Raw genomic sequence first — 27812 nt, 5'->3', positions numbered from 1 at the left:
CGATATCGATATATATATATATATATATATATAAAATCGAGAGAGGCGGGGGCGGGCCGGGCTATAGCGTGGTCTCACTGCCCATGTCCCGAGGAGCCTTCTCCGTGTCGGTGTCCTCGTAGTCCGACTCCATCTCGATCTTCACCTGGGGCACGGCACAGATGGGGTTTCGGGAGTAGTTAAAGGCGGGAGACGACGGGCACGAGATCTTCAGGTGAAGGGTGATACTGGGGGGCAGGAGGGGAGAGGGGGTGAGCAGCCAGGGGTGGTGCCCCCACCCCGAACCCTCCCCGGGGAGACGCTCCGGGTGATGCTGATGCCCGAAGATTTGGAGCTTTTTTGTATATTTTTTTTTTTCATGTATTCTTCCTATATTTTCCATCGATTTTTTAATATATCTTTTTCATCTATTTTTGTATCTTTTTTTTCCCCATATATTTTCCCTATATTATTTTCCCTATATTTTCCCTATTATTTCCCCAATGTTTTCCCTATAGTTTCCCTATATTTTTCATATCTTTTAATATATTTTCCCTATATTTTCCCTGTATTTCCCCTTTATTATCTTCCCTATATTTTCCCTATTATTTCCCCTATATTTTCCCTATATTTTAATGTATTTTCCCTACACTTTCCCTATATTTTTAATATATTTTCCCAATATTTCCCCTGTATTATCTTCCCTATATTTTTCCTATATTTTAATATATTTTCCCTATATTTTCACAATATTATTTTCCCTATATTTTCCCAATATTTTTCATATATTTTATTTTCCCTATATTTCCCATATTTTTCATATATTTTAATATATTTTCCCGATATTATTTTCCCTATATTTTCCCTATATTGTAAATATATTTTTCATATATTTTAATATATTTCCCTATATTTTCCCAATGTTATTTTCCCTTTTTCCTATATTTTCCCTATATTTTTCATATGTTTTCCCTATATTTTCCCAATATTATTTTCCCTATATTGTCCTCTATTTTCCCTCTATTTTCCCCCAATTTATATATTATTCATGTATATTTTTCATATATTCATGTTCTTTTCTAGACTCTTAATCCATGGGTATATTTTTGGTATTTTTCCCCACCCTTTCTCTCCGATTTTGGGATAATAAGTTAACCCTTCTAATGCTGATTAGAATTCCCTTTATTCTTAAGAAGCCTGATGAGGATATTTTGTCCTCCACCAGAACTCAGAAGGCAAAGAAGCCCTATTGGAACAACTCCAGTGGGGCAGAACTCGGAGGAAATTCCCCACCCAGCCGCTGCTCCCCTAATTGGACAATATTTGTTAGAGATACTCGTTAATTACTCATAAACACTGTGGAAATCCTGCCTCGCGTGTGCACATCCCCACGCTGGGCCCCTGGAAGCTTTCCTTTAAAGGCTTCCTCTTTAGATCGTCCTTTCAACGCCCTTTGGAAAAGTTTTGGGGTTTATTCCGGGCTACCTCCGAGAAATGAACGAAAATCCGGTGTTTTGCCGTCAACCCGCAGAATTTGCGGAGGATAATCCCAAAATTTCAGGATTTGGAGGCGTCCCACTCTAAAAAATCCCTGTGGCTGCCCCTCAACAGTTTCATAGCCCCAAACCCTCTGGTGCAGCTCCCAACAACCCCACGGTGGGGACCCCAAAACCACCCCAAATCCAGAGCGATGCTGCCACAATCTGCTTGGATAGGTGGGAATCGCTCAGGGGCGGAGCTCAGCCGGGAGGATCAGCCGGGGATCCCAAAATTCTCCCCCAGGGATGGGGACAGGGAGGGGGAGCCTGCTGGGGGCCCGTTACCTGCGATCCATGTCCGAACCGTTCGGGGAGGAGTCAGAACGCAAAGCTCCAGGTGGAGGCCCTCTTTCCTGGGGGGACACAGAGGTGAAACACTCCCCAGGTGACCCCAAAAAAGCCCCCTGGTCCCCCACTCCCAGCTGCCAGCGGGTCCCGCGGGCGGCGGAGGAGGAGGAAATCTGGGAATCGCTGGTTTTGGGGGTGATTTGAGAGGAATGGCCCTGCCAGCAGCGGTGTGAGCGCAGAGCGGAGGAGTTAAACCGAGCTCGTGATGCAGCCTGGAACAAACTGCCCCCAAATTTATCCCGCAGAGTTTTGGTGGAGGTGGAGCCAAATCTGCTCTTTCCCAGGCGGGTAACTCCGACACAAGTGGCTTTTTGGGGCTCCAAACCATCCCAAACGCAGATACTTTTCACAAAGCCCCATCAGCACCAGCTCGGAGGTGACAAAACCCAGGAGATTCCTGGATTTTTTCTTTTGAGATTTAAGGAAATCTTGGCGATCCCCAGGCTTTGGGATGAGAGGTGCTCTGGCAGCTCCCACTCTTGCGCCTCTCCCCGCCTGGGTTTTTCCCTGATCCCGGTGAGGCAGGAGGGATCCGGGCTGCGTGTCCCAGCGGGGTTAGTGCCGAGCGGAGCCCACGGGAGGGATTAGGAAGCGGCAGGGGACGTGGGAGAGGCTCCTGGGCTCGTTACTTACGGCTCAGGCAATGGGGGCCCCCGTTTTGGGGCTGCGCTGGCAGGGGCTCCATGGGGATCTTAATGACTGAGGGAGGTGGGAACTGGGGAAGAAACGGGGAAATTCCTGGTGAAAGCAGCGCCTGGGGGGCTCTGAGAGCACCTGGAGCACCCAAAGGGACCCGAAACCTCCAGAGGAGGAGGTGGAGGAGGAGCCTTTGCCTTCCTCTTCCCAAATCCTGGGGCAGGGGTTTGGGTAACGAGGCTTTGAGCGATGGATGCCGTGCCCTAAACCGGGGCGTTTGGCCTCTTCTCCCTGAGGATTTCTCTTTTTTTTGCCGTGATTTTCCAGCTTTCGGGACATTCCTCGGAGCCTCCTGCCAGCCCCCTGAGCCCCTCGCTCAGCCGGTTCTGTCCGTGCAGAGGAACAGCTCCAGGGATCAAAGGCTTTCATCCCAAACCCACAGGTTGCAGTGGGAATTTTCCCTCCCCAGCTCTGGGATGTCCCCGCTGTCCTCAGGACCCCCCGGTGACCCCGCGCCCACCTCCTCGTCGCTGCTGCTGTCGCCTTTGTTGCCTTTTTTCTTCTTCTTTTTGTTGTCCTCCTTCTTCTTCTCCTTCTCGGGGATGATGTTGTCGATCCAGGCCAGGTCGTGTTGGGAGAAGACGAAATCCAGGAGCCTCCTCACCAGGATCAGGGCCAAGATCTGACAGGGGAGAGGTCCGAGAGCGTCGCTCAACCCAAGACCTGGTGACCACCAAGCCAAAAACCCCTTAAAGCCCAAAAAAACCCCTTCCCAGCAAGGATGGAATTTCCATGATGGGGAAGATGATGGCGGCCACAGTAGGACCATGCCAAAAATTCCATTAAATCCCAAAAAAACCCTTTGGAGCGCGGACGGGATTACCTTGATGGGGAAGATGATGGTGGCCACGGTGGGACCATGCCAAAGATCCCTTAAACCCCCAAAAAACCCTTTGGAATGAGGATGGGATTATCTTGACGGGGAAGATGATGGCAGCCACGGTGAGACCACACCAAATCATCCTCAAATCCCAAAAAAACCCTTCCCAACGAGGATGGAATTTGCATGATGGGAAAGATGATGGTGGCTACGGTGGGACCACGCCAAAAATTCCATCAAATCCCAAAAAAAACCCTGTGGAATGAGGATGGGATCACCATGATGGCGGCCACGGTGGGACCACGCCAAAAATTCCATCAAACCCCAAAAAAACCCCTTCCCAACGAGGATGGGATTACCATGATGGCGGCCACGGTGGGACCACGCCAAAAATTCCATCAAACCCCAAAAAAACCCTTTGGAGCAAGGATGGGATTATCTTGACGGGGAAGATGATGGCAGCCATGGTGAGACCACACCAAATCATCCTCAAATCCCAAAAAAACCCTTCCCAACGAGGATGGAATTTCCATGATGGGAAAGATGATGGTGGCTACGGTGGGACCACGCCAAAAATTCCATCAAACCCCAAAAAAACCCCTTCCCAACGAGGATGGGATTACCATGATGGCGGCCACGGTGGGACCACGCCAAAAATTCCATCAAATCCCAAAAAAACCCTTTGGAGCGAGGATGGGATTACCATGACGGGGAAGATGATGGCGGCCACAGTGGATTTGAGGATCCAGAGCACGGCCAGGCAGACGATCTGCACCAGGGTGAAGAGGTGGATGCGGCGCAGCGGGACGTGCCGCAGGAACACGTAGTCGGGCTGGTGCTTGGCCGGCATCAGGAAGAGCTTGCAGCGATCCCAAAACTGCCAGGGGGGGAAGGTCCGAGTTAATCCTCAGATCCACCCCACAGAAAAACCCGCTTTTAGTCCCAAAATGGAGGAAGAGCTTGGAGCGATCCCAAAATTGCTGAGGGAGGAAGGCCCGGGATTGATCCTCAACCCAATCCCACAGGCTGCCCTGGAAAAGCCTCTTTTGGTCCCCAAAACTGGGGGAATTTGGGGCTTTTTGGTGTTTCTCAGAGGGTTTGGGGTATCTGCCATCCCACGTGCGGAGATTTTGGAGTACAAATCCTCCTTTTTGAGCCAGTGTGGGCCAGTCCCTGGCCAGTGAGGAGGAGGAGGAGGAGGAAGGGCACTCACCTGGATGCCGTTCAGCGACGCCACGCCCATGTAGAGGAAGACCCCGTAGAGCACCGGCATGGGAATGTACTGGGAACAGGGAGAAACCACGGCCCTGACCTCAGGGAAGGCAGCAGCTCCTTCCCAGGGACAGGGACCAGCGCTGGAGGTCATGAGGATGGGGCAGGATCTGGCTTTTTTACTGCCGTGTCCCCGGATCTCAGCGGGGAAGGGGGGAATGGGAATGTTTTACCTTCAGGATGGGAGCCAGGAAAACCGAAATCCCCGTCAGCACGAAGACGATGATGCCGGTCACCCTCTGCTCCCTGGAACGGGGATGGAAGCAGGATCAGCCACCCCGAGGAACCACGGAATCACGAGTGGGAAGGGGATTGATCCACTGGGATCATTGATCCAGCCCCTCTCCCTGCACAGACACCCCAAAATCCAAACGCTCCTGGAGCAGCCTCGGGGCCGTGCCCATTCCCTGGGCAGCCTGGGCAGTGCCCGGCACCCTCTGGAGGAAGAACCTTTCCCAAAATCCAGCCTGACCCTCCCTGGCCCAGCTCCAGCCGCTCCCTGGCTCTGTCCCTGTCCCACGGAGCAGGGATCGGAGCTGCCCCTCAGGAGGAAGCTGCAGAGCTCAATGGGTGTCCCTCAGTTTCCGCAGCTGAACGTTCCAAGCGCCCTCAGCCACTCCTCGAGCGACCCTTCCCCATCCCCAGGTCCCTCCTTCAGACCCTCTCCAGCAATTCCGTGTCCTGCTCACACCGTGTCACCCCAAATTCCGTGTCCTGCTCACACCGTGTCACCCCAAAACCGCTCACGATGTTTGAGGTGAGGCCGCCCCGGCCCAGAGCAGAGCGGGACCATCCCCTCCCTCGTCCAGCCGTGCTGTCCCTCATCCCCCCAGGACGGGGATGTCCCTCCGGCTCCGGGACACTGCTCAGACCCAGCTTAGCCCCTCCTGACCTGACCCCCAGGAACTGGGGCTGCTCCCCCGGGGCGCTGGTCTCGGTCTCCATCTTGAGGCTGTCGATGTGGGCGATGGAGATGACGGTGGCGGCCACGTACCAGGGCAGCCCCATGAAGGAGCACACGGCCATCAGGATGCCCACCCAGAAGAGGTCCAGGTGGTACCCGGCTGCCTTCTGCAACACAGCACGGGGGGTCAGGGGGGGCTCTGCCCGCGGCCACCCCCAGCCCAGAACCCACGGGGTCCCCTCTGGCAAGGCCTTGATGTCCCCCGAACGGCATTGGGGCACCCAGTGCCACCCTGTGTCACCCCACATGGATGTGGGGCACCCTGTATCACCCCAGTGCACCCCATATCACCCTAATTCACCCCACACGGACGTGGGGCACCCCGCATCACCCCCCTGCACCCCGTTACCCACAGAACTTCACCCCCCAGGTGCTCCAGCACCCCAAACCCGCAGCTTGCCCAGGGGGAGCCCCTGCCAGAGCCAGGGCAAGCCCCCAAGCCCACCCCACAGCTGGGTGCTGTGGGGGATCCCGGGGTGCCCTGGGTGCTGTGGGGGATTCTGGGGTGCCCTGGGTGCTGTGGGGGATGCCCTGGGTGCTGTGGGGGATTCTGGGGTGCCCTGGGTGCTGTGGGGGATCTCGGGGTGCCCTGGGTGCTGTGGGGGATTCTGGGGTGCCCTGGGTGCTGTGGGGGATTTTGGGGTGCCCTGGGTGCTGTGGGGGATCCCGGGGTGCCCTGGGTGCTGTGGGGGATGCCCTGGGTGCTGTGGGGGATCCCGGGGGGGGGCTCACCCGCAGCTTGTGCTCCTTCCTGTTGACGATGACGGCCGTGATCTGCTGGTCCATGAAGATGAGGATGGTGACGAGCAGGGCGGGCAGGGCGCTGGCCAGGTACACCCACCACGGGTTCTTCCCGAACGGGAACACGAACCAGCCCCGGTCCACGCGGGTGGGCTGCGGGAGACAGCGGGGTCGGAACCTCGGGAACGGGGCAGGGATTGGGAAAACCCCATCGCCCTGTCCCTGATCCGTCCCTAAATCCGGCACCCGAACCACCCCCCTCACTGGGATCCCCACATCAGCCCTGAAGGGGGGAGGAGAAATCCTTCCGGAATGGGGTTTGATGGAATATTTTGGTTTTACCTTGAAGTCGGTAGGCACTTGGAGCTTTGGGGTGTTGAGTCCGAAAAGCACATCCAGCCCCACAAACATTAGTATGGACATAAAGATAGAGAAATCGCTAATGAGCTTACGGAGCTGCCAGGAGAGAGGGGAGAGAGAGGGAGAAAAGGGAGAGGAAACGGCAAAAAAGGGAGAGAAAACAACAAAAAAGGGGGAAACAACAAAAAAGGGGGGGAAACAAAAAAAAGGGGGGGAAACAACAAAAAAGGGGGGAAAACAAAAAAAAGGGGAGGAAACAACAAAAAAGGGGGGAAAACAAAAAAGGGGGGAACAACAAAAAAGGGGGAAACAACAAAAAAGGGGGGAAAACAAAAAAGGGGGAAACAACAAAAGGGGGGGAAACAACAAAAAAGGGGGAAACAAAAAAGGGGGGAACAACAAAAAAGGGGGAAACAACAAAAAAGGGGGAAAACAAAAAAAGGGGGGAAAACAAAAAAGGGGGGAACAACAAAAAAGGGGGAAACAACAAAAAAGGGGGGAAAACAAAAAAAGGGGGGAAAACAAAAAAGGGGGGAAAACAAAAAAAGGGAGGGAAAACAAAAAAAAAGAGAGGGGAAAGAATAAAAAAGGGAAGAAAAACAGCAAAAAAGGAGGGGGGGAAAGGAGGAACAGCAATTTTTAAAGGAGGAAAAACAATAAAAAAGGGAGGGAAAACAAAATAAAAAGTGAGGAAAATGGCAGAAAAGGGAGGGGAAATGACAAAATAGTGAGAGAAAACAGAAAAAGGAGAAAAATAAAAAAAAAGGAGGAAAACCAACCAAAAAAAGGAAGAAAACCAGTAAAAAGGAGAGAGAAAACAATAAAAATGGGAGGGAAAACAATAAAAAAGGGAGGAAGAAAAAGGAGGAAAAACAACAAAAAGAGAGAGGAGAGAAAGTCACAGAATTAGAGCATTGTTAGAAAAGACAAAGTAGCTTTTAAGAAACTGCCTGGAGCTGCAATATTCCCAAAAAATCCTGGCGAGGAGCTGGAAAAGGAGTGTGGGAGAGGGGAGGCCGAACCTTGATGATACTGGGGATGTGGAGTTTGGGGGTGTCCAGTCCGAAACAGGCATCGACTCCACAGAAGAGCAGGATGGAGAAGACATTGGAAAAATCAGCAATAAAAGCCCTGACCTGGAGGCAAGACAGGGAAATGGGTGGCAAGGGGAATTAACGGGGTGGGAAGGGGCATTAACGGGGTGGGAAGGGGAATTAACGGGGTGGGAAGGGGAATTGGGGTGGAGAGGTTTGCTCCTGCTTTGGCATCCTCCCCTGGGGCTTTCCAGCTCCACACAGCCGCGGATAACCCGGGAATAACCCCCCAAAATCCCCATTTTCTCGCCTTCCTCTCTTCCACGAGGGGATGGGGTGTTGGCATTGTGAGAGCCGAGGGAGAGAATCCTGGAATCCTGGAATGGTTTGGGTTGGGAATGGACCTTAAATCCCATCCCATTCCAGCCCTGCCATGGGCAGGGACCCTCCCACCATCCCAGGTGGCTCCAAGCCGGCCTTGGGCACTTCCAGGGATCCAGGGGCAGCCACAGCTGCTCTGGGAATTCCAGCCCAGCCCCTCCCCACCCTCATTCCTTCCCAAGATCCCATTTCAATCTCCCCTTTCCCACTGGAAGCCATTCCCTGTGTCCTGTCCCTCCATGCCTTGTCCCCAGTCCCTCTCCAGCTCTCCTGGAACCCCTTCAGGCCCTGGAAAGGGTTTTAAGCTCTCCCTGGATCCTTCCCTTCTCCAGGGGAACATTCCCAGCTCTCCCAGCCCGGCTCCAGAGGGGATCCAGCCCTGGAGCAGCTCCGTGGCCTCCTCTGGACTCTCTCCAGCAGCTCCACGCGCTCCCGCTGGGATCCCAGGGCTCGGGGCAGCGCTGCAGGTGGGGACTGAGGGGCAGAATCCCCCCGGAGCCGCTGCCCACGCTGGGGGTCAGCCCAGGCCACCTTTGGGGTCATGTCCAGCCTCTCGCCCATCCCAAAATCCCTCTCCCAGCGCTCCTCTCCATCCCTTCATCCCCACCTCGGATCCATCCCCGGGATTGCCCCATCCCAGGGGCACCTCCAGCACCTGGGCTGGACAAACCCCGTGAGATTCCCTGGAGCTTGTCCGGGTCCCTCGGGATGGCCCCATCCCTCTGGATTGTCCCTTGGTGTCACCTGCAAACCTCCTGAGGGTGCCTTCAGTCCCTTCATTTGCATAATTAACAAACACATTAATTAACTCTGGCCCTGACAGGGACCCTGGCCACCACTGGTCACTGATGTCCATCGGACTCTGAGCCGTTGACCACTTCCCTGTGGCTGGGATCATCCCACCCGTTCCTTATCCATTAATTGTCCACCCATTAACCCAACTCCACTCTAGAGAGGTGGATTCCATCAAAAGCCTCACGGAATTCCAAAAAACCAGGGCCCAAAACCTTGAGGAGGATCCCAATTGTGGCCAAAACCTCCTAAAACCAGAGATTTCTTTTCCTGGCGTTCTTCGCCTCCAGCAAAAATTCCCAACATCTCCCATTTTCCCTCATCTTTGGGAAAGGCAGAACCCGGCTCCTTCCTTACCTTGGTGGGGAAATAGCGGCTGAACTTGAATTTTTTCAGGGTCAGGGTCATGGAGTAGGTGCCGAAGAAGAGGATGAAGGACATGAGCGCCAGGTCGGGCACGAATTTGCAGGATTTTCCCACTAAGCTGCCGCCGTATTTGAGACATTCCTTCTTACTCAGCTGCGTCCAGTCCAGAGCTGTGAGGTTGATAGCATTGGACTGCAAGAGACCCCAAAAAAAGCAAAATTAGCAAAATCTGAAATCGTTGCAGTGGGCAGGGAAAGGGGGAATTCCCGGGCAAACAGAAAAAATCGGCGTTTTTAAGTTGCAGCATGGAAGGAAAGGGAAATTTCCTGCCCAGACCCCCAAAATTTGTACTTTAAGGGTTGAATTGTGTAAGAAAAGGGGAAATTCACAACCAAATTGAGTAAAATCAGCATTTTTAGCAACTGCAACTTGCAATAAAAGGAAAATTTCCTGGTCAAACCCCCAAAAAGAGCCCTTTAAGCCATCTCAGCACACAAGGAAAGGGGAATTTCCAGGGCTGCTGCCACTGGGATACCCAAAACTGCGGGAAAACCGCAGAGCTGCTATAAATCTGGGGGGAAAAGCGTGGATTTGGTGCTGCTGAGCCCCGCTGGGAACCCAAACCAGCACAAACTTGACTCTGAGCTGGCCCATCCCACTCCCTGGGTGCTGAAATCCCCGAGATCCACCCTCCCTGGCCCCAGATTTCCCGCTGGGATGAGCAGCCCCCACTCACCAGAGAAACGTTAGTGGTGTTCGGTGCCACTGGAGCTGAAGCATCGAACAAGGTCGCGTTGGCTGCGGGAAAGGAGTTGGTTATTGAGGTTTTGGGGCTAAAACCAAGCTTTTGGGCATTCAAACCGGCTGGGCTGCACCTGCCGAGCCAGGCAGGGATCAGCATCCACAGATTTTGGGGGGAAACCCCTCCTTCTTTAACCCCGCAGCGACTTCTCCCCGATTAAACCCACGCGCTGGGGAGGACGTGGCGGCTCCTGCAGCAGCTTCTCCCTCTGGGGCTGGCGAGGGGGGAATTTTTAGGAGCTCCCCAGTTCCTAAAATTTCGAGGAGCTTCCCAGGGAAGCCACCGGGAGTGGGGTGGACTTAAAACCACGGGGGTGGAAAGCTGGGAAAGCAGCCTGGGGTTTTTTTGTTTTGGGGAAGCGGCACCCAAATCACACCCAATTTGCCTTTTTTTTTAAAATTATTATTCATTTTTTAAAAAATCTTTTGGGGGTGTTTTGGTGTCATCGGTGCAAAATTCCATCTTTTCGAGCCCCCGGCACCTTCTCCTCCAGGCGCAAAAGGCAGCTCCGCTCGGCTCTTCGGGCGACGCAGCTCTGCAGCTCCAGGAGCACCCCCGGATTCTCTCGGGGTGCCCCTAAAAGAGGGAATTCGGGAATTCCGGGATGGCTTTGCCCCCCCTCTTCCATCCTCTTCACCAAGCGGGAATTTCGGCCGCCGCCTCCACCCCCGGCGCCGGGGATTAATGAAGGAGGAGTTGGGTTAAGCCAGAGACCCCGGGGCTGCCGGGACCGAGCTCTGGGGAACAAACCCAGCCCTAAAAACATCAGCATCGTTCTTATTTTTTCCTCCACAACCTTTTCTTTTTGCACAAACCCCATTTTGGGATTTCTATGCCCTAAAGGGTGGCACAGCACCGGTGGGATTAAGGAGAGGAGCCCTAAGGGCCCTACACAAACCCTTTCAGAGAGAGAGAAAAGTCAAATACATGGGGAAAAAAAATAACAACGGAACCCCCCCGTGGGGGGAGAGTATCAATATTAAAATAGTTTTAATATTTAGAAGGCGATACTCACTTGAGATTGAAATCAGCCCCAATTGATGTGTGCAGCAGAGACAAATATGGGACAAATCAGTTATAATAATCAAAAATCAGCACGGATGGAAAAAAAAGGGATTAAAAAAAAAAGTAAGGATGGAGGGGGGAATAAAGAGAATTTCTAGAGGAATGTTAAATCCAACACCGCTGCCTTGGGCAGCCAGGGCGAGGAATGGGAACGGGAATTGGGGTGCGGATGCCTCTAGGCTGCTCGGGGTTTGCTCGGGATGGGGGCTTGGAAAAGGGTGGGACCTCCCTGGAGGCTGAAGGCTCCTCCTGCGTTAAAGCCCCGGCGCAGGAGCTGCCGGGCACATCCCGGTGGGTGCTGACGGTTCCTTTCAGGAATTCCAGCTCTGGTGGTTCTGTCTTCGCTCTCCCGCAGGTCGGGTTTGGGGGGGCTTGGTTTGGGAAGAATTGGGTTGGCTCTGGGTGCTGCTCTGGGCTCTCAGATCCCGGAGGGATCATGGCGCTCACGGAGGGGTGGATGAGCAGGAATTGAGGAAGAATGTGAAAATAAACCCAATCGCTGCGATTCACATCGGGTGGGAGCTCTCCTTGGAATGGCAGATGTGTTGGGAATGCGTTGGGTGGAGGGTCTCGGATGCTTTTCTTGAAGGAAGAAGACAGGGAGAACTTCACCATGACCTTCATCCACCATCATCTTCATCCACCGTCACCTTCATCCACCATCTTCATCTACCTTCACCTTCATCCACCGTCATCTTCATCTACCGTCACCTTCATCCACCATCATCTTTATCCACTGTCACCTTCATCCAGCGTCACCTTCATCCAGCGTCACCTTCATCCACCACCACCTTCATCCACCATCACCTTCATCCCAAGACATTCAGCCTCCTCTGACTGCAGCTGACGCTTCCCAAAATTTAGATTTTTGACATCAATTCAGCTCCTGGGAGCACAGGCGGTCGCTGCCGTGAGCCCAAAGCCATCTCTGGTCCCTTCCAGGAGCGTCCGAGCTCCACAAGTCAGATCTGGGATCATCCAGGACGTCTATCCAAGAGCAAAACCAGGCAGCCATGGAAGGACCATCTGCTCAGAGCCCGATGGCCTCTCCTTTTGGAAAAGGAGTGGAAAAAGAGGAGGAAAAACAGTCCTTGGAGGTTTCCACGCTCAGCTGGGACATCCCAGGGTGTCCGAGGCACTGGAGAGCATAGAACAATTCCAGGCATGTTCTGGAGATTCAGTTTCCATCGGCAGCAGGCTGGAATGATCTGAAATGTCCTTTGTTCCCATATTTCCTTCTTATCCATCCAGGTCTGGCTGCTCCAGGCTGAGATCCCAACTCTCCATCTGCTGTGTCCCAGGAAGCACCGAGTCGTTCATCCAAGCGGGACGAGGCTCTTCCTCCATCTTCAAAACCCCCTCAGAGGAGGAGGACGAGGTCTCTCCATCCCAGGCAGCTGTCTCATCCTCATCCCTCATCCTCGGCCAGCAATCCCGTGGGATTCATCCACACCAGGACCCTCCCACCCCCTGGCTCCTGCCCGGGCGGCCCCGGGATGAACTCACCTGGGTCGGGGGCGACGCACTCGCACTTGTACATGGTCACGTAGTCGGGCTTGAAGTCGGAGTTGATGGGGTAGTACTTGAAGGCCCCGATCATCTTCTTGATGGCATCATAGATGAAGATGAAGCTGATGAGGGTGGAGAAGCCCTCCTCGGTGAAGCGCGTGATGTACTTTATAATGAAGCTGGCATCGGTGGCCACCAGGATAAGGCACTGCAGGGCCGAGTGCAGCCCGATCCACAGGCGGAATTCCATGTAGTCGATCCCGTTGCCTCTGGAAGAGGGGACAAGCGGCCCTGTGAGAGCAGCCGGGGGCTGGGGGACACGTCCCACCCCCGCACGGCCGGGCCCTGCTGTCCCCCGGGATGGCCCAGCACGTACTTGCTGAAGTCGAAGAGCAGCTTCTCGAAGATGAGGATGGGGCCGGTGCTGCTGAGGATGATGAGGGGCTGCCCGGCGAAGAGGCAGAACATGGAGCCGGCCATGGCCGTGCCCAGGAAGCTCTCCATGACCCCCTGGGGACGGAGCAAAGGCAGCGTTACGGGGGTGCTGTGCCACCCACGTCCCCACGGATCCCCCGGATGGAGATGGGGCTGAGGAACCTCAGCTTGGACCCAGACGGGATGGTTGGGACCATGTCCCATTGCTCCTGGCACTGCCGCTGAGGGGGCTGTCCCATCCTGCAGGGATTCCAGGGCTGCCAGTCCCACCTGGCAGCGAATTTCCATCCCCAGAAACTTGGCATGGCACAAGTAGGGTAAAAACCATCCCATCCCATCCCACCCCACCCCATCCCACCCCTGCTGTCCCCACGCCGGTGACACCCTGGGCTGGACCTGGTAGTTGTCGGTGGCGTCCCCCAGCAGCCCCCCGAAGGTGATGGCGTTGGTGATGCAGCCCAGGTAGATGAAGAGGATGGCAGAGATGGACTGGATATGGAAACCTTCATAGAAGTCACTTGGGAACCAGGGCAGCTTCCTTTTGATATCCAGGTAGAGGCCACCACAAAACCTGCGGAGACACCGACGAGGACCTGGTGACTTCCACCAAAACAGAATTGTGGAGGCCTGGAGTGGTTTGGGTTGGGAAGGGACCTTAAATCCCATCCCATTCCAGCCCTGCCATGGGCAGGGACACCTCCCCTATCCCAGGGTGCTCCAACCTGGCCTTGGGCACTTCCAGGGATCCAGGAACAGCCACAGCTGCTCTGGGAATTCCAGCCCAGCCCCTCCCCACCCTCATTCCTTCCCAAGATCCCATTTCAATCTCCCCTTTCCCACTGGAAGCCGTTCCCTGTGTCCTGTCCCTCCAGGCCTTGTCCCCAGTCCCTCTCCAGCTCTCCCAGAGCCCCTTTAGGGCCTGGAATGTTCTGGAAGCTCTCCCTGGATCCTTCCCTTCTCCAGGGGAACATTCCCATGTCTCCCCACCTGGTGCCGGAGGGGCTCCAGAACCCTGGAATGGTTTGGGGTGGGAGGAGCCCTAAAGACCCCTCAGTCCCACCCAGAGACCCCTTCCACTGTCCCGGGCTGCTCCAAGCCCCAACCTGGCCTTGGACACTTCCAGGGATCCAGGGGCAGCCGCAGCTTCCCTGGCCAGTTGGGATATACATAAATACAGATACAGAAATGTAATTATTTTATGTATATATGCAGAAATCGATCTGGTGCTGCACAAAAACCCCAGGATGAGCCCGCAGGAGATGCTGATGGGTCCCGGCACCCTCCAGAGGTTTTTGGTGGTGGGTCCTTGCTCACCTGCCGGTCCAGGCCAGCTCTTCCCCGATCTCGTGGACTTCGGGCATCTCCCCATCCTCGCTGCCGCCGCCGCCACCCCCGGCGCCCGCCCCGCCGGCCGCGCCATTCATCTGCCCCACCTCGTTCAGCGAGAACACCGACTTCCTGCGGGATGGGGACATCGGCCTTGGATCGGCACCGGCGCCCCCGGATCAGCACCACCGAGCCCTGGTGTGAGGACCTCGGCCAAGGCCATGGGGCAGCTCTGTGCCTGCACTGATTGTGAGTTTTGGGGTGAATTTGGACAGACCCAGAGCTCAGTTTGGGGAGCTCAGTCCCTGGAGTCATGGGATGGCTTGGGTTGGGTTGGGTTGGGAGGGACCTTAAGGATCATCCAGTTCAACTCCTGCCCTGGGCAAGGACACCTCCCATTAGAGGCTGCTCCAGGAGGGTGGGAATGGCTCTGAGCCGATCTGGGAACAAAACCTGCTGAAAACCCCGCCTTTCCTCAACATTTCCAGGGGTTATTTCCAGGGGTGAAGCCAAGCAAGGCTCTCGTCCCCGAAAACCGGACATGTGGGAGTGGCCACAGGGCCCCACGGCCCCCACCCACCTCTTCTCAGCTGAGGGCACTTTTTTGGGAGGCTCAATCCGAATGTTGGGGTCCCACTCTCCGGGCGGGAGGACGATGACCTCGTCCAGGAACTCATCGATGCCGGCGATCAGGTCCTCCCTGTCCCGGGCTTTGTAGGCAACATCGCTGAAGAGCTGGGGGTGGATGCAGGACAGGGGTCAGCCTGGACGTGGCCTCCAGTCCCATGTCCTTCTGGGGGTTCAAAGCTCAGGTTTTGGGGAGATAAGGTGAAAATTGCTTTTTTTCCTTGGTTCTGAGCCAGGGGGTTCCGAACGAGGGCCGGGAGTGGCCTCCACTCACATCGTCCACCATGAGGGTTGCGATGGCCCTGCCAATCTCATTGTAGGACTTGGCTTTCCCTGCCGGACCGAGGAGAATGAAGAGGAATCTGGGGAGGGAGAGGCGCTGTGTTGGTCACCTCAGGCCACCTCAGGTGTCCTGAGACCGCTCGATCCCGAGGGGACGGCGCTCACCTGGTGGGGACGGGCACCTCTGTCACCCCCCCCAGCATCGTGGCCTGGAGCAGCCTCACAAAGGCCACGAAGGGCTTCTCCAGGAACTCCACCTCCCCCACCAGCACGTTGGAGGCCTCGGCATCCTTGGGGATCTTCTTGATGAACTTGTTCTTCAGCTGTCAGGAAGGATGAGAGTGGGGAAGGGAGCGGTTGCCAAAATTTGGCTTTTCCCCCATTTTTTTCCTGCAAAAGTTGAAGCCTCAGGCTCCGAGATTTCACCTCTGGTTGTCCCAGGACTCCCAGAGGTGGGAATTGAGGAGCCGCATCCAGGAATAAGCCAGGAAAAATCCACAGAGCCAAATTTCTTCAGTAAACGCGGCTAAAACCAAGACCGGCTCTAAACCGCCCACCCAGGGCTCTGCCACCCAACCAGCAGCGTTTGGTTTTGCTCTCCTGGGTTCTCCGCAAGGAAATCTCCCTGAAATCCCCCCTGTGGAAAATCCGAGCCGAACCCCAGCAATGCCAGGAACATTTTTGGAGTTCATTCGCAGCCCCAGGCTCCCCCAAACCCCTGCCTGGCACAGAACCCCCTCAGCGCCCAGCGTGGGGGAGGTTTCTGAGCCTCCTTCCTCCCCAGCCCCATCCCAGGAGTGGGAATGAATAACGGGAGTAGGAAAACCTCATCCATGGATTTATTGCCCCGGGTCTCTTCTCCCCTGCAGCTCTTTCATTACGAGCCTAAAAGGGTTCAATACCAAGCCGGGCAGGGAGTTATGATAATCTATATGGCAGCATGAGGGGAGGCATGTGAGCCGGGCAGCCGCCTCTCCCCGTCCTAATCTTTTAAACCCAAATGGAAAAAAAAAAAAAATAAAATAAATCATAATAATAAAGCAACTCCTCCGGCGCGGCTCGGAATCAGAGCAGGAGTTACCAGCGACCACTAAGCTTCCTGAAACACCTAAAAAGTCCCTTTGTAGTGTGCCTAATAGGGCGATTAAACCTAAATGCTTTGCATATTTTGGGATTAACCCTCTGAACCCCATTGCTGGAGGGGACATTTGGGGTTCCTGAGTGGGCACCGGCATGGAGTGGTTTCTGGAAAGCTTTGCGGTGTCCCTGTCCTGTGGCTCCCAGCAATACATGGATTTCCATCGGTGAAATCCAGGGAAACAAAGCGTTATTTGTGGTGTTTGGACTTGCCCTAAAGTGCATCACCCCAGGTAAGCCCAGCAAGGACATCCCAGGGGAAAAGCAGGTTCTTATCCCATCCCATTCCCTAAAAACCTGCGGGGTCGGTGATTCTCCCTTCAGTTTATGGTGAAATCACAAACGGAAACAGAGCAAAGCTCATGTAACAAATCAGCCGTTCCCAGAAAAAAGAGTCTGGGATGGGAATGGGACAAAACCCCGTGATCCATCCCATCCCCAAGCAGGGCACCTGCCCAAGCTGCTTCCCAGCTGCTTCCCAGAAGCAATCCCAGAAGGAAAAGCCCCCCATGGCCTCTCAGCTGAGCTTTGCATTGAAAAAAACCCAGGCAAAACAGATCCCACCCCAAATTCCAGCCCCTCACCTCCAGAGCTGGATCCCTGTGTGCAAACCCAAGAGCTTGGATGGGATTTACCGCCCTCTCCCAGCCAATCCTTTAGGATTCCTACACCTCCAAGCCCCTTTCCTGTCCTCCCTGAAGATCCAAAGGGATTTTTTTTCCCCACCCCAAGGGATTTGACCCGGCCCAGCCTCCTGGCTCATCCCTAATTCCATGCTGGAAGCGCGGGTGTCACTTCTGGGACAGCTTCCCCGTGGATCCAAGGGGATCAATACCAGCATTAACTCCCCTAATTAGGAATTTGTGTGGGTATCGACCCAGCGGAGGCTCACATGGACCCGAACAACCCCAGAGCCCAGCGGGATCATGTCGGGATGCTCCTCCCAGTGGGATTTTGGGATGGGTACCTGGTCGGTGCTCGGCGTGTCTGAGATGTCGTTCATGCTCCGGCTCTGGGCGTGACCTGGGTGGAGGGAAAGGAGGGAATGTGAGGAAAAGCCACCCCTGGTGCTGGGAGAAAACCCAGTGGGGAGACCTCGTGCAAAGAAATAAGGTATTCCTTATGGGATGTGCCGCCAAACCCTGGGAATTCGGGAAAATTCCTTCTCTGGAAGGGTGGAAAGGCTGGCGCAGGGCAGGGGTGGAGTCCCCATCCCCCCAAAATCCGTCTGGATGTGGCACTTGGGGACGTTGTGGCCGTGCTGGTGGTCCATGACCTTAGAGGGCTTTTCCAGCCCTGATGATCCCAAATCTCCGTGAACAGGAGCATTTCCTGTCTCAGCTACACAAACCAAGCTCCCAAGTTCAGGCGGGATTTCCCACCCGCCCTCTCCCAGCCAAGCAATCTTTTAGGATTCCCACCCTCTTCCAAGCACCTTTCCTTCCCTCCCCAAAGATTTGACGGAATTTTTTCCTCCACCCTGCGGATTTTGAGCCACACCAGCACCCTCGCTCATCCCGGATTCCGTGCTGCGCTTCCGGGACAGCGGCCATGGTGGGACCTCGTCCCAACCTCCCGCTCTGCGACTGGGAATTTGGGACATTCCAGGGATATTTGGGGGCGGTTGGTGTCCCCCCACTCACGCAGGCGGCCGTAGCTGGCGCTCTGCCGCATCCGGAGGTCCTCGGTGGAGCGGTGGAAGGCGGCGCCGGCAGCCGGGCCCCGCACGGGGCTGCGGGCTGGGGGAGAGGAGAGAGGGGCTGTGAGAGGAGGAGCGGGATCCCATTGGGAATGTCGGGGCGGGATCCTGTGGGGAACATCGGGGGCAGGGTCCCATTGGGAATGTCAGGAGCAGGATCCTGTGGGAATGTCAGGAGCAGGATCCCATTGGGAATGTCGGGGCGGGTTACTGTGGGGAACATCAGGGGCAGGGTCCCATTGGGAATGTCAGGAGCAGGATCCCATAGGGAATGTTGGGAGCAGGATCCTGTGGGAATGTCGGGAGCAGGATCCCATAGGGAATGTCGGGGCAGGATCCTGTGGGGAAACATCGGGGGCAGGATCCCATTGGGAATGTCAGGAGCAGGATCCTGTGGGAAACACTGGGGGCAGGAACCCATAGGGAACATTGGGTGCAGGATCCCATAGGAAATGTCAGGAGCAGGATCCCATTGGGAACATCGGGGGCAGGGTCCCATTGGGAATGTCGGGAGCAGGATCCCATTGGGAATGTCGGGGCAGGATCCTGTGGGGAACATCAGGAGCAGGATCCTGTGGAGAACATCAGGAGCAGGATCCTGTGGGAATGTCAGGAGCAGGATCCCATAGGGAATGTCGGGGCAGGATCCTGTGGGGAACATCAGGAGCAGGATCCCGTTGGGAACGTCAGGGGATGGATCCCATAGGGAATATCCCATGAGGAACACCAGGAGCAGGATCCTGTGGGGAATGTTGGGGGCAGGCAAGAACGATCACCTGCCCAGCACAGGAGACACCAGGAATGTGCTTTTCCTTCCCGTGCCCTTATCCCACCCATCGGAATATTCCCGGCGGCAGTGAGGGGATATCGATGAAAATCTCCCACCCCAAATCTCCCTGCCCCACACGAGGAGCCAGCACCACCCCAGCCCAGCCCAGCGCTGCCTCTGGGGCCGTCAGTGCCTCCAGAAGGGACATTTCTGTTCCTTGGGAAGACCCCACATCTGATTTGGGTTCTTAATCCCGTCATTCTCCCAAGAAACCCGCACTCGGGATCTGCCAGGATCTCCTCACTCCAAAATATTCCCACTGGCTTCCATCGGGCTCCACGATTCTCCTCCCTAAACGGGCAGCGAATCCCATTTTTCATCCCAGATATTGAAGCCAAATCACTTCACCGCAAACATTTCCTTTTTCCCCCTGGATTTTCTGTCTTGAGCCCAACGTTTTCCCAGGAAACCTCCTAAATTCCCAAAATTCCTTTTGGAGAATCCCCTGGAGCGTTTTTGCTGCTCCGCATCTCCCCAAGGCCCCAGCTGCCACCAAGGCATCTCTCCCCGTTTCTTTTATCGTTAAACCCAACCAAACCACCTGTGAAATTCCCGCTGGATTCCTGTGCCAGCGGGATTTATCCCGATATCCGCCACGGAGCTGCCGTGGGCACAATGAATGGGAGGGACCCTCCCTTTCTCCACCATTTCCTCCTCGGAATGTCCCTCCTTGGGAACTCAGAGCAATTCCATCCCCTCAGCAAGGCGCTAAACCCAACATTCCCCAGCCGTGCTCAGTTTTGGTGGATTCTGGGCAAGTCCTGGCTCGCATATCCGGCCCCGGGACACAGGAATGCCCCCGGACTGGGAATGTTGCTCGTTGATGGCCTCTCCCGGGAGCTGCTGTCCCCGGGAGCAGCCGGAGCCCGGCAAATCCGGGGCTCCACCGAGTGACCTCCCGCTAAACCCGACCAAATCCCCTTTTGTAAGGGCTGGGCAAAGGCGGGATCAGCCGGGAGCAGACCGGATTTGTCTGCGCCCGCCGCGCCAGGAAACCCCGGCGCCAAGCCATGGCACCCACACTGCACCATTGTCCTCGCGATGACGTCATCGCACGGCGCCATTGTCCTCACGGTGATGTCATCGCACAGTGACGTTATCATCACATGGCGCCACTGTCCTCGCGGTGACGTCATTGCACGGCGCCATTGTCCTTGCAGTGACATCATCGCACGGCGCCATTGTCCTCGCGGTGACGTCATCGCACAGTGACATTGTCCTCACGTGATGTCATTGCACAGTGACGTTATCATCACATGGTGCCGTTGTCCTCGCAGTGACGTCATCGCACAGTGATGTTATCATCACACAGCGCCACTGTCCTCGCAGTAACGTCATTGCATGGCGCCATTGTCCACGCGGTGACGTCATCGTACAGTGGCATTGTCCTCATGTGGTACCATTGTCCCCACAGTGACATCATCACACATCACCAGTGCCACCACACAGTGCCATTGTCCCCGTGGTGATGTCATCACACAGTGATGTCATCACACATTGACACTGTCCTCACACAGCGACACTGTTCCTATGGTGATGTCATCACACAGCGCCATTGTCCTCACACGGTGATGTCATCACCCCATGATGTCACCACCCAGTGACGCTGTCCCTGCCGTAACCACGCCCCCTCCCACAGCACCGTCCATGTCCCAAACGCGCCCTCGGCTTCCGGCTCCCTCACCCACCAGGGGCAGAATTTTGGGGTCTTTCCCAGGGCAACAAACACCTGGGTGTCCCAACCCCTTGGGTTCCTCCTTCCCTTCTCCCGAGATGTTCCTCCCCGATGCCCGAGGGTGCCACCAGGCGCCGGCTGGACCCCGAGGACTCACCGGTGTTGGAGGACACGGATTTGCCGATGTCGGCCAGGGAGCGGTGGATCGGCTTCTTGGTCTGGTGGCGGTGCTTGCGCAGGAGGACGTAGCTGAGCTTCTCCCGCAGCTCCGGCTTCAGCAGCCCATCCTCGATCTGCTTCTCGATGACATCCTCTGCAACGCCCGCCGTGGTGACCCCCAGAAAACCCCCAAAACCCCCCAAAATCTGCTCCTCTAGCAGCCCGTCCTTGATCTGCTTCTCGATGACATCTTCTGCAACACCCGCCGTGGTGACCCCCGGAAAACCCCCAAAACCCCCCAAAATCTGCTCCTTTAGCAGCCTGTCCTCGATCTGCTTCTCGATGACATTCTCTGCAACGCCCGCCTTGGTGACCCCCAGAAAACACCCAAACCCCCCCAAAATCTGCTCCTTTAGCAGCCCGTCCTCAATCTGCTTCTCGATGACATCCTCTGCAACGCCCGCCCGTGGTGACCCTCAGAAAAGCCACAAAATCTCCCCAAAACCTCCCATCCTTGATCTGCTTCTCGATGGCATCATCCCCAACATCCACCCATGGTGACACAGGAGTGACCCCCAAAATCTTCCCAAAATCTCCCATCCTCGATCTGCTTTTTGATGGTATCCTCTGCAACATCCAGCAAAGGTGACCCAGGAGTGACCCTCAGACCACCCCAAAATCTGCTGCTTCAGCAGTGACCACCAGAACCCTCCAAAATCTCCCATCCTCGATCTGCTTCTTGATGATATCATCCCCCACACCCACCCAGGAGTGACCCCTAGACCCCCCAAAACCTCAACACAACAATTTCTGGGAGCAGCTGAGGGGTCCCAGCTCCTTCCTTTGCTCGTTCCCAGACACGTTCGGTTTATGGAGCAAACAAATGAATTTAAATCCATTCCCAGAGTTTGAGGACACGGGGGAAAAGCCTCCAGGGGCTCCTACCTATGATTTGGGGCAAGGAGTATCCATCCAGGTCCAGGAGCACCGTTCCCGTCTGGAGACACGTCCGCAGCTCAAAGAGGCTGTGCAGGGACAACGTGGACACGTGGGGTTTGCTCCACCTCTCGCCGCCTTCCTCCACCTTCTCCTCGAACTTGATCCACCTGGAACGAGAGCGGGACGGGCCCGGGACAGAGCGGGTGTGAGGATTAGGGAATGGTTTTTCCTGGGGAGTTTCCCCTCCATGGAAAGCCGGGATTAATTCATCTCGCAAAGTTTTCGCTCATTATCCGGGGTGGGAAGGGAGAACCTGGTGGTGCCGTTCCCCAGAGAGCTGCTTCCAGGATTGTGGAGGGGAGGCAAAACTCCCAATCCCACCAGGAAACCCAATCCTGTGGATTTCCACGTCCTCAAATTGCTCCTGAGAGGTTTGGGAATTGTGGAATGGAGGAAAAACTCCCAATTCCTTGGTTTTCCACCAGGAGACCCAATCCTGTGGATTTCCATGTCCCCAAATTGCTCCTGCAAGGTTTGGGAGTCGTGGAGCAGAGGGAAAACTCCCTATCCCACCAGGAAACCCAACCCTATGGATTTCCATGTCCCCAAACTGCTCCTGTGAGCTCTGGGAGCTTTTCCCATGGAGGTGACGTGGCCTGAGCCTGGATCTGCTGCTGCTTGGAGCAGCCCGCGGGAGAGCAGATCCCAGAGCATTCCCAACGTCCCAACAATTCCTCAGGAATGCTCAGACCCCACCCTGGGCACTCCATCCCCACGGTGGGAGATGGGAGGATGGGCAAACCCTCGGGATTCAGCCCTTCCCTTCCTTGATTTTATACTGAAGATTCCAGAGAAACTTCAGGAATGAGGTGGATGATTCCTCCCGGCTCCCTGGGAACAGGGCTCGGAATGCTGGAAGGGCAGATCCTGGTTTCGGGGGGAAAAGCTGCTTTCCCTCAACGGGCTCCATGGATTTTCCTACCCAGAGATGAACGGGCACCGCTGGGATTTGGGCTCCTGCTGCCCCACATGGGAAGGACAGAGGAGGAGAAGGGATTTTGGGAAGAGCTGGTGGCTCTGGAATGCTGCAGGGGAAGGCCGGGGAAAGGCCGGGATGGGATCAGCTGCTGCAAAGAGAAAATCTCAGGTGTCCCTACTGAAAAACTACCAGAATATTACCTGGGAACAGCAGGAATGCTCCAACAGAACCCCAACACCCCCAAAATCCAATGTTTGGCCCTGGTGCCCATCCCACAGCTCCCCTTCCCGGATTTCTTTGGAGAATCCCTTTCTCCAGCCCTCCAGCTTTCCCCAGCAGGGAATTCAAGCTTCCCGCGGCGGCTCCCGCCAAGCGCCAGCGCCGCTCTCCCAAAGCCGATTAGGCCGCTTTTCCTTTCCTTCTGCCCCGTTTTCCTGAGGAAATTGGGTTATTAGGGAGCGGCCGGGGCCAGTGTGGGATTCGGGGCACGTTTCCAGCAGCGCCTTTGCCCCGGGATCGGCATCCCAGGATTCTTTCTCCAAGGCTACTGTGAATTCCCACCTCCCTGCTGCTCCCAGCATCCCGATTCCCATTTTTTCCCCATTTATTGTGGATATTGTGGAGCAGGTGGAGCGGATCCCACCTTCTGCTCCCACCCCCGAGGATAAAGAGGCTCAACCTGGCTGGAGAGTGGGAATCGGGACTTGGGAAACCTCCATGGTCCCAGGAAAAGCTTGGAAATCTCCACCTCCCGGCCTCCCTGATGAAAACCCCAACGCAAACATGGATTTTTCCAAGCTTTTCAGGGAGTGCAGAAGTAAACATGGATTTATGGAAGATTAAGGTTAATTAAGGTTAAAAAAAGAATTAAGGTTAAAATTAAGGAGTCGGTGCAGGGATTGGAGCCAGGGGGATGCTGAGGAGCTTCCCAAATTTTGGCTGATGCAAAGAAAACCAGCCCAAAAGAGAGGATGGGCATCCACAGGGCCCGATCCCGATCTATCCCAATCCCTGGCATCAAAATTCCGCACCCAAACTGGGAAATCCCACAGGAAAGGGCTCGAGATACCACCTGGACCCCCTTCCCAAAGCTCCCCCCCAAAAAATCCCAACCCTTGCAGAGCTGAGGTCAGGAAGGGAAAATCCCGCTTGGATTTGGGATCTTCCCCTGGGTAAGATCCCAGTCCAACAAAGCAAATTCCACCTGCAGCTCCTTTAATGATTTATTTTAAGGATGGAGCAGGTGGGGTTTCATTTTTTATGGATCAGGGGCGGAAAAAGTTTCACTCCTGGCCTGGCCAGAAAAAGTGTGGAGGGAAAAAAATCCTGGGAAAATGTTCTTTGTGCCCCCTACTCCCATTTCCCAGCTGGAATTCTCCCAGCTGGAATTTCCTAGCATGTTATCCCGTTTTTTACCCTTCCTGCAGGGCTCTGGTGGCTGGGAGGGGGAAAAACTCCAGCTCTGGGATTGATCCAGCCTGAGAAAATTCGGGATAAGATGGGAAATCTTCCTCCTCCTCCTCAGGATGCAGCTGAGGTGCACGTCACCCTAAAATCCCATTTTTCCCGCATTTCCCTGACTCGGGAATGTCCTTTTTTTAACACCACTGAAACCGACGCTCGTTCCCTGATTCCGTTTATCCACGGGGATATTTTGGGAGGGGATTTTTTCCCCGGCACATTCCCAAATCCCCCCTGACCTGGCCGACTCCTTCCACTCCATCTCGTCCCCGTCGTGCTGCAGGGTGTCCATCTCCGTGAAAAGGGTGGGATTGGGGAGCTCATCGTCCTCCCCCAGGATGTAGCGGAGCCGTTCGGCGGCCGGGGACACTGCCAGGGAAAGCAGAGCTTTAATTCCATGGGAAACGGGATGATCCCGCTCCGTTCCCACAGGGAAAGGCCCTGAAGGGGGGAAAGAAGGAGCTGTAGGGTGGTTTGGGATCATAAAAAAGGGAGGGAAATGGAAGAAATGTGGAGGAAAATATTAAAGGAGAGGAATGGGGGAACTCCAAGTGATGCCGTCCCGAATTCCCTGTGGAAAGAGATGCGGGATGCTGGGGAAAGGAGGAGTGGGATAAAGGTCCAGGAACACAAAACCATCCAGTTCCCCTTTCCAGGAGATGCGTGTGCCCCGTTTCCATGGGGTATCCCACGGTTTTCCCTTCCACGGATCCCATTTTTGCCAGGCTCCATCACAACCAAGCCCTTCCAGCACGGCACGCTGGGATTTCCCGGTTTTCCCGCCGCATTCCCGAGGGGAAGCGGGATCATTCAAGGGCAATCACACAAATCCATCATTCCTGCAGGAAAAAATTCCATCTTTTTCCAGCCAACAACACTCCAGCCTGGGAAGGGGCGTTTATGGCTTCTGGCTCCGTGCGGAGTGATCTGGGAATGGGATCGGGGACACGTCACCTGCCAACCTCCTGCCTGCTGGGAAAAGGCTTTTCCATCTCCGGCACATTCCCAGCGCCCACGGGAGGGTGACGAACCTCCCGGAAAGAAAAAAAGTCTGGATTTGCTTTTAACCCTCTCCCTCCTCTGGGGCTTTTCCGGCAAATCTTCCCAATTTTGGTGGATTTGGGGACAAATCCGAGCCCTGGTTGCAGCAGGGATGGGGGTGAACCCCAAAGAAGAGATGAAAATCCACCTGAAATCCATGGAAATGGTGTGTTTGGAATACAATCCTGCATCTCCTAATGGAGCAGGAATGATCCAGGCTTGGAAAATGTGATTTTTTGGGGGGCAGAATCCTCCTTTTCTCCAAGCTGGGAATAACAAGGTTGGGAAATTCATCACTTAGAAAATCAGGGAATTAAACTGCTGTGGATAAATGGAGGGAAAAACGGGAATATGGCCCCTTTTCCTGCACAAAGGAGATGACGCCCAGGTCCCCAAAGAAGAGGATGTCCCTTTAGGCTGAACCTGCTTAGACCTCTTAAGCTCCTCTAAGCCGAGCCTAAAGCCCTGTGGCCCGGTCCTGCTGCCATTCCTATAAAGCTCCATTATTATGATTATCAATATTCCCGGTCGTTTTGGGGCTGGGCTCTGTGCCTGGAGGGTTTCAGGCTCCCTAAGCCTGGCGGTTGTTCTCGGAAAAGGGATGAAATGGGGGCAATTCTGGGCAACCCTCCCAGCCAAACCCGAAATTCCCTAAAAAAAACCTCAAACTGGCCACGGATACCATGAGCCGAACAGCAAAACACTGGGATTTTGCTGGAAATCCCTGTGCTGGGTGGGGTCACTGGTGGGAAAAGGGGGATTTGGAATTCCGCACGCCCTCGATTTGGGGGTTGCTGCTCCAGACTCTGCCCAAATTCCCTCTTTGGGGTTTTAAAAACAGATCCCTCCTTCCTCAGCCTCCCCAGGGCCTCATTTTGGGGTCTCGGGGCTGAAACCCCAAAAACCGATGGGAATCTTGTCCAGAAAGAGCTTTTTTTTTTAGCTTCTTTTCCTTATCCTGCCAGATTTTAAGGAATAAATTCAACTTCCAGCACCCAACTTGTGCTTCCCTCCCTCCCCGAGGTGTTCGACCAACCCCGCCAGGACTCGGCCAGGCAGCCAAAATTCCTGGGATTTGTTCACCTGGAGAACCCTTTCACAGCCGGGAAAACACCCAGCTCTCCCTGCTTTGGGGTTTTTTCATTCCTGGGAATTCGATCCAGCACTGAAAATCCCGGGAAGCGGCAGGTGTTTGTTGGAGAGGGTGAAAGCAACGGGGACAGAGGCCAGACCCCACAAAACACCCCCAAATCAGCCCCTGTTCCTTGAGGATACCACTCGGGGGGGGGGCCCAGAGCCGATCCAGATCTCCCTGAACCAGATTCTGGGATGGGAAAACACCCCCAGCTCTGGGATTTCGGGCGCTGGGAATTCCCACGGAACCCTGGGAATACTCAGGCTCATTCCACGCAAGCGGACCCCACATTTCCATGGGAAACGGGACAGGAATGACCTAAACCTCCTCCCTGTGAGGTGCAGCCACCCCGACCCCGATCCAGCAGCAAAACCTCGCCTGGGGATCCTTCTCCAAAGCGAAATTCCTGCTCTGGCTTCAGGTAGAGTGAAAAAAACTGGGATAAAATTGGGGCCGAGGGAATGAGGCGCTGCCGGGGCTCTGCAATCCCGAGTTAAGGTCCAGCGTTAGCCGGGGGCTGCCGCGGATTCTCCACAACCTTTCCCTGGATTTTCCGGCCTCAGACGAGTCCCCACCTCCCCAGAGAACCGGAATACTGGGATGCACATCCCATGGGAGTCACCGCTCCTTCCCTGCTCAAAAAAACCCCAAGGTTGGGATATTTTTGACCCTTTCAAATACCAACTTCTCCAGCGGAAGCCGGGAGTTCCCCAATTTATTTTTGGGATGAGCTCTGGAGCTGCGCGCCTGGAGTTCACCTGCCATCCCCCAGGCTGCTTTTCCAGGGGGAAAAGCTGCTTTTCCGAGGGAAAAACGAATTTTAACCCGCCCCCCCGGAGCTTTCTCCCCCCCTCCCTTTCCCCCCACCGTGGAGCGATGGGAAAAAAAATCCCAACCAAGCCCTACCTGGAGTTGTTTCCTTTTTTTCCCCCATTTCTTCCCGGCTTAAACCAAACCTTCGCTGCGTGGTCCCAAAAAACTCCAAAGCCCCGGAGTTCCTTTTTCCTTTATCCTTTATCCACTGCGGCTCGCTAAACTCCCGGGGCTTAGGGAGCAGATTACCGGGAATAAAAAGCACTTTCCTCTCTCTTTGGCTCCCATGACGGGAAGTTACCAAATCAGCCGGGATGCGAGAGGGAGAGGTGAGCGCTTGGAAAAGCAGCGGGATCCAGGGGAAAAGGGGAGGGAAGAGCAGAAATCAAAGATTTGGCCGTCACTCCCTGCAGGATTTTCCTCTCCCACCCAGAGCGCGGTGGGAAAAGCCCCTTCAAGCTCTGGGGTTTGTTTTTCAGGGAAAAAGGCACCAAAATCAGGGAGATTTCCTGGGATTCTGCGGAGCTGAGGGGTTTTGGGGTGGGTTTTTCCTCCATAAAATGAGTTTTTATGTCCAGTCCCTCAAAGCAGCCCGGAGTTGTCTCCGA

General features: G+C 55.0%; 1 protein-coding gene across 1 annotated transcript; it reads right to left on the bottom strand.

The window, feature by feature from the left end:
• Positions 1-61: 61 nt before the first annotated feature.
• SLC4A5 (solute carrier family 4 member 5) lies at positions 62-27325 on the bottom strand (the record flags this gene model as incomplete). Its single annotated transcript, XM_082298222.1, has 24 exons — positions 62-227; positions 1803-1870; positions 3022-3183; positions 4085-4258; positions 4595-4663; positions 4827-4899; positions 5546-5724; positions 6350-6511; positions 7741-7854; positions 9283-9483; positions 10028-10089; positions 12665-12936; positions 13044-13177; positions 13499-13673; positions 14417-14560; positions 15009-15163; positions 15330-15417; positions 15503-15660; positions 17442-17497; positions 18118-18213; positions 20835-20990; positions 21782-21942; positions 24455-24584; positions 27298-27325. The coding sequence occupies 24 exons, from the start codon at positions 27323-27325 to the stop codon at positions 62-64; spliced, it is 3183 nt and encodes a 1060-aa protein (XP_082154348.1).
• Between the last annotated feature and the right edge of the window lie 487 nt (positions 27326-27812).

The sequence above is a fragment of the Coloeus monedula genome, assembly GCF_965178545.1.
Source record: "Coloeus monedula genome assembly, chromosome: 28".
Classification (NCBI taxonomy): Eukaryota; Metazoa; Chordata; class Aves; order Passeriformes; family Corvidae; genus Coloeus; species Coloeus monedula.
The sequence above is the reverse complement of the archived record's forward strand: the minus strand, read 5'-3'. Positions and strand labels throughout refer to the sequence as shown.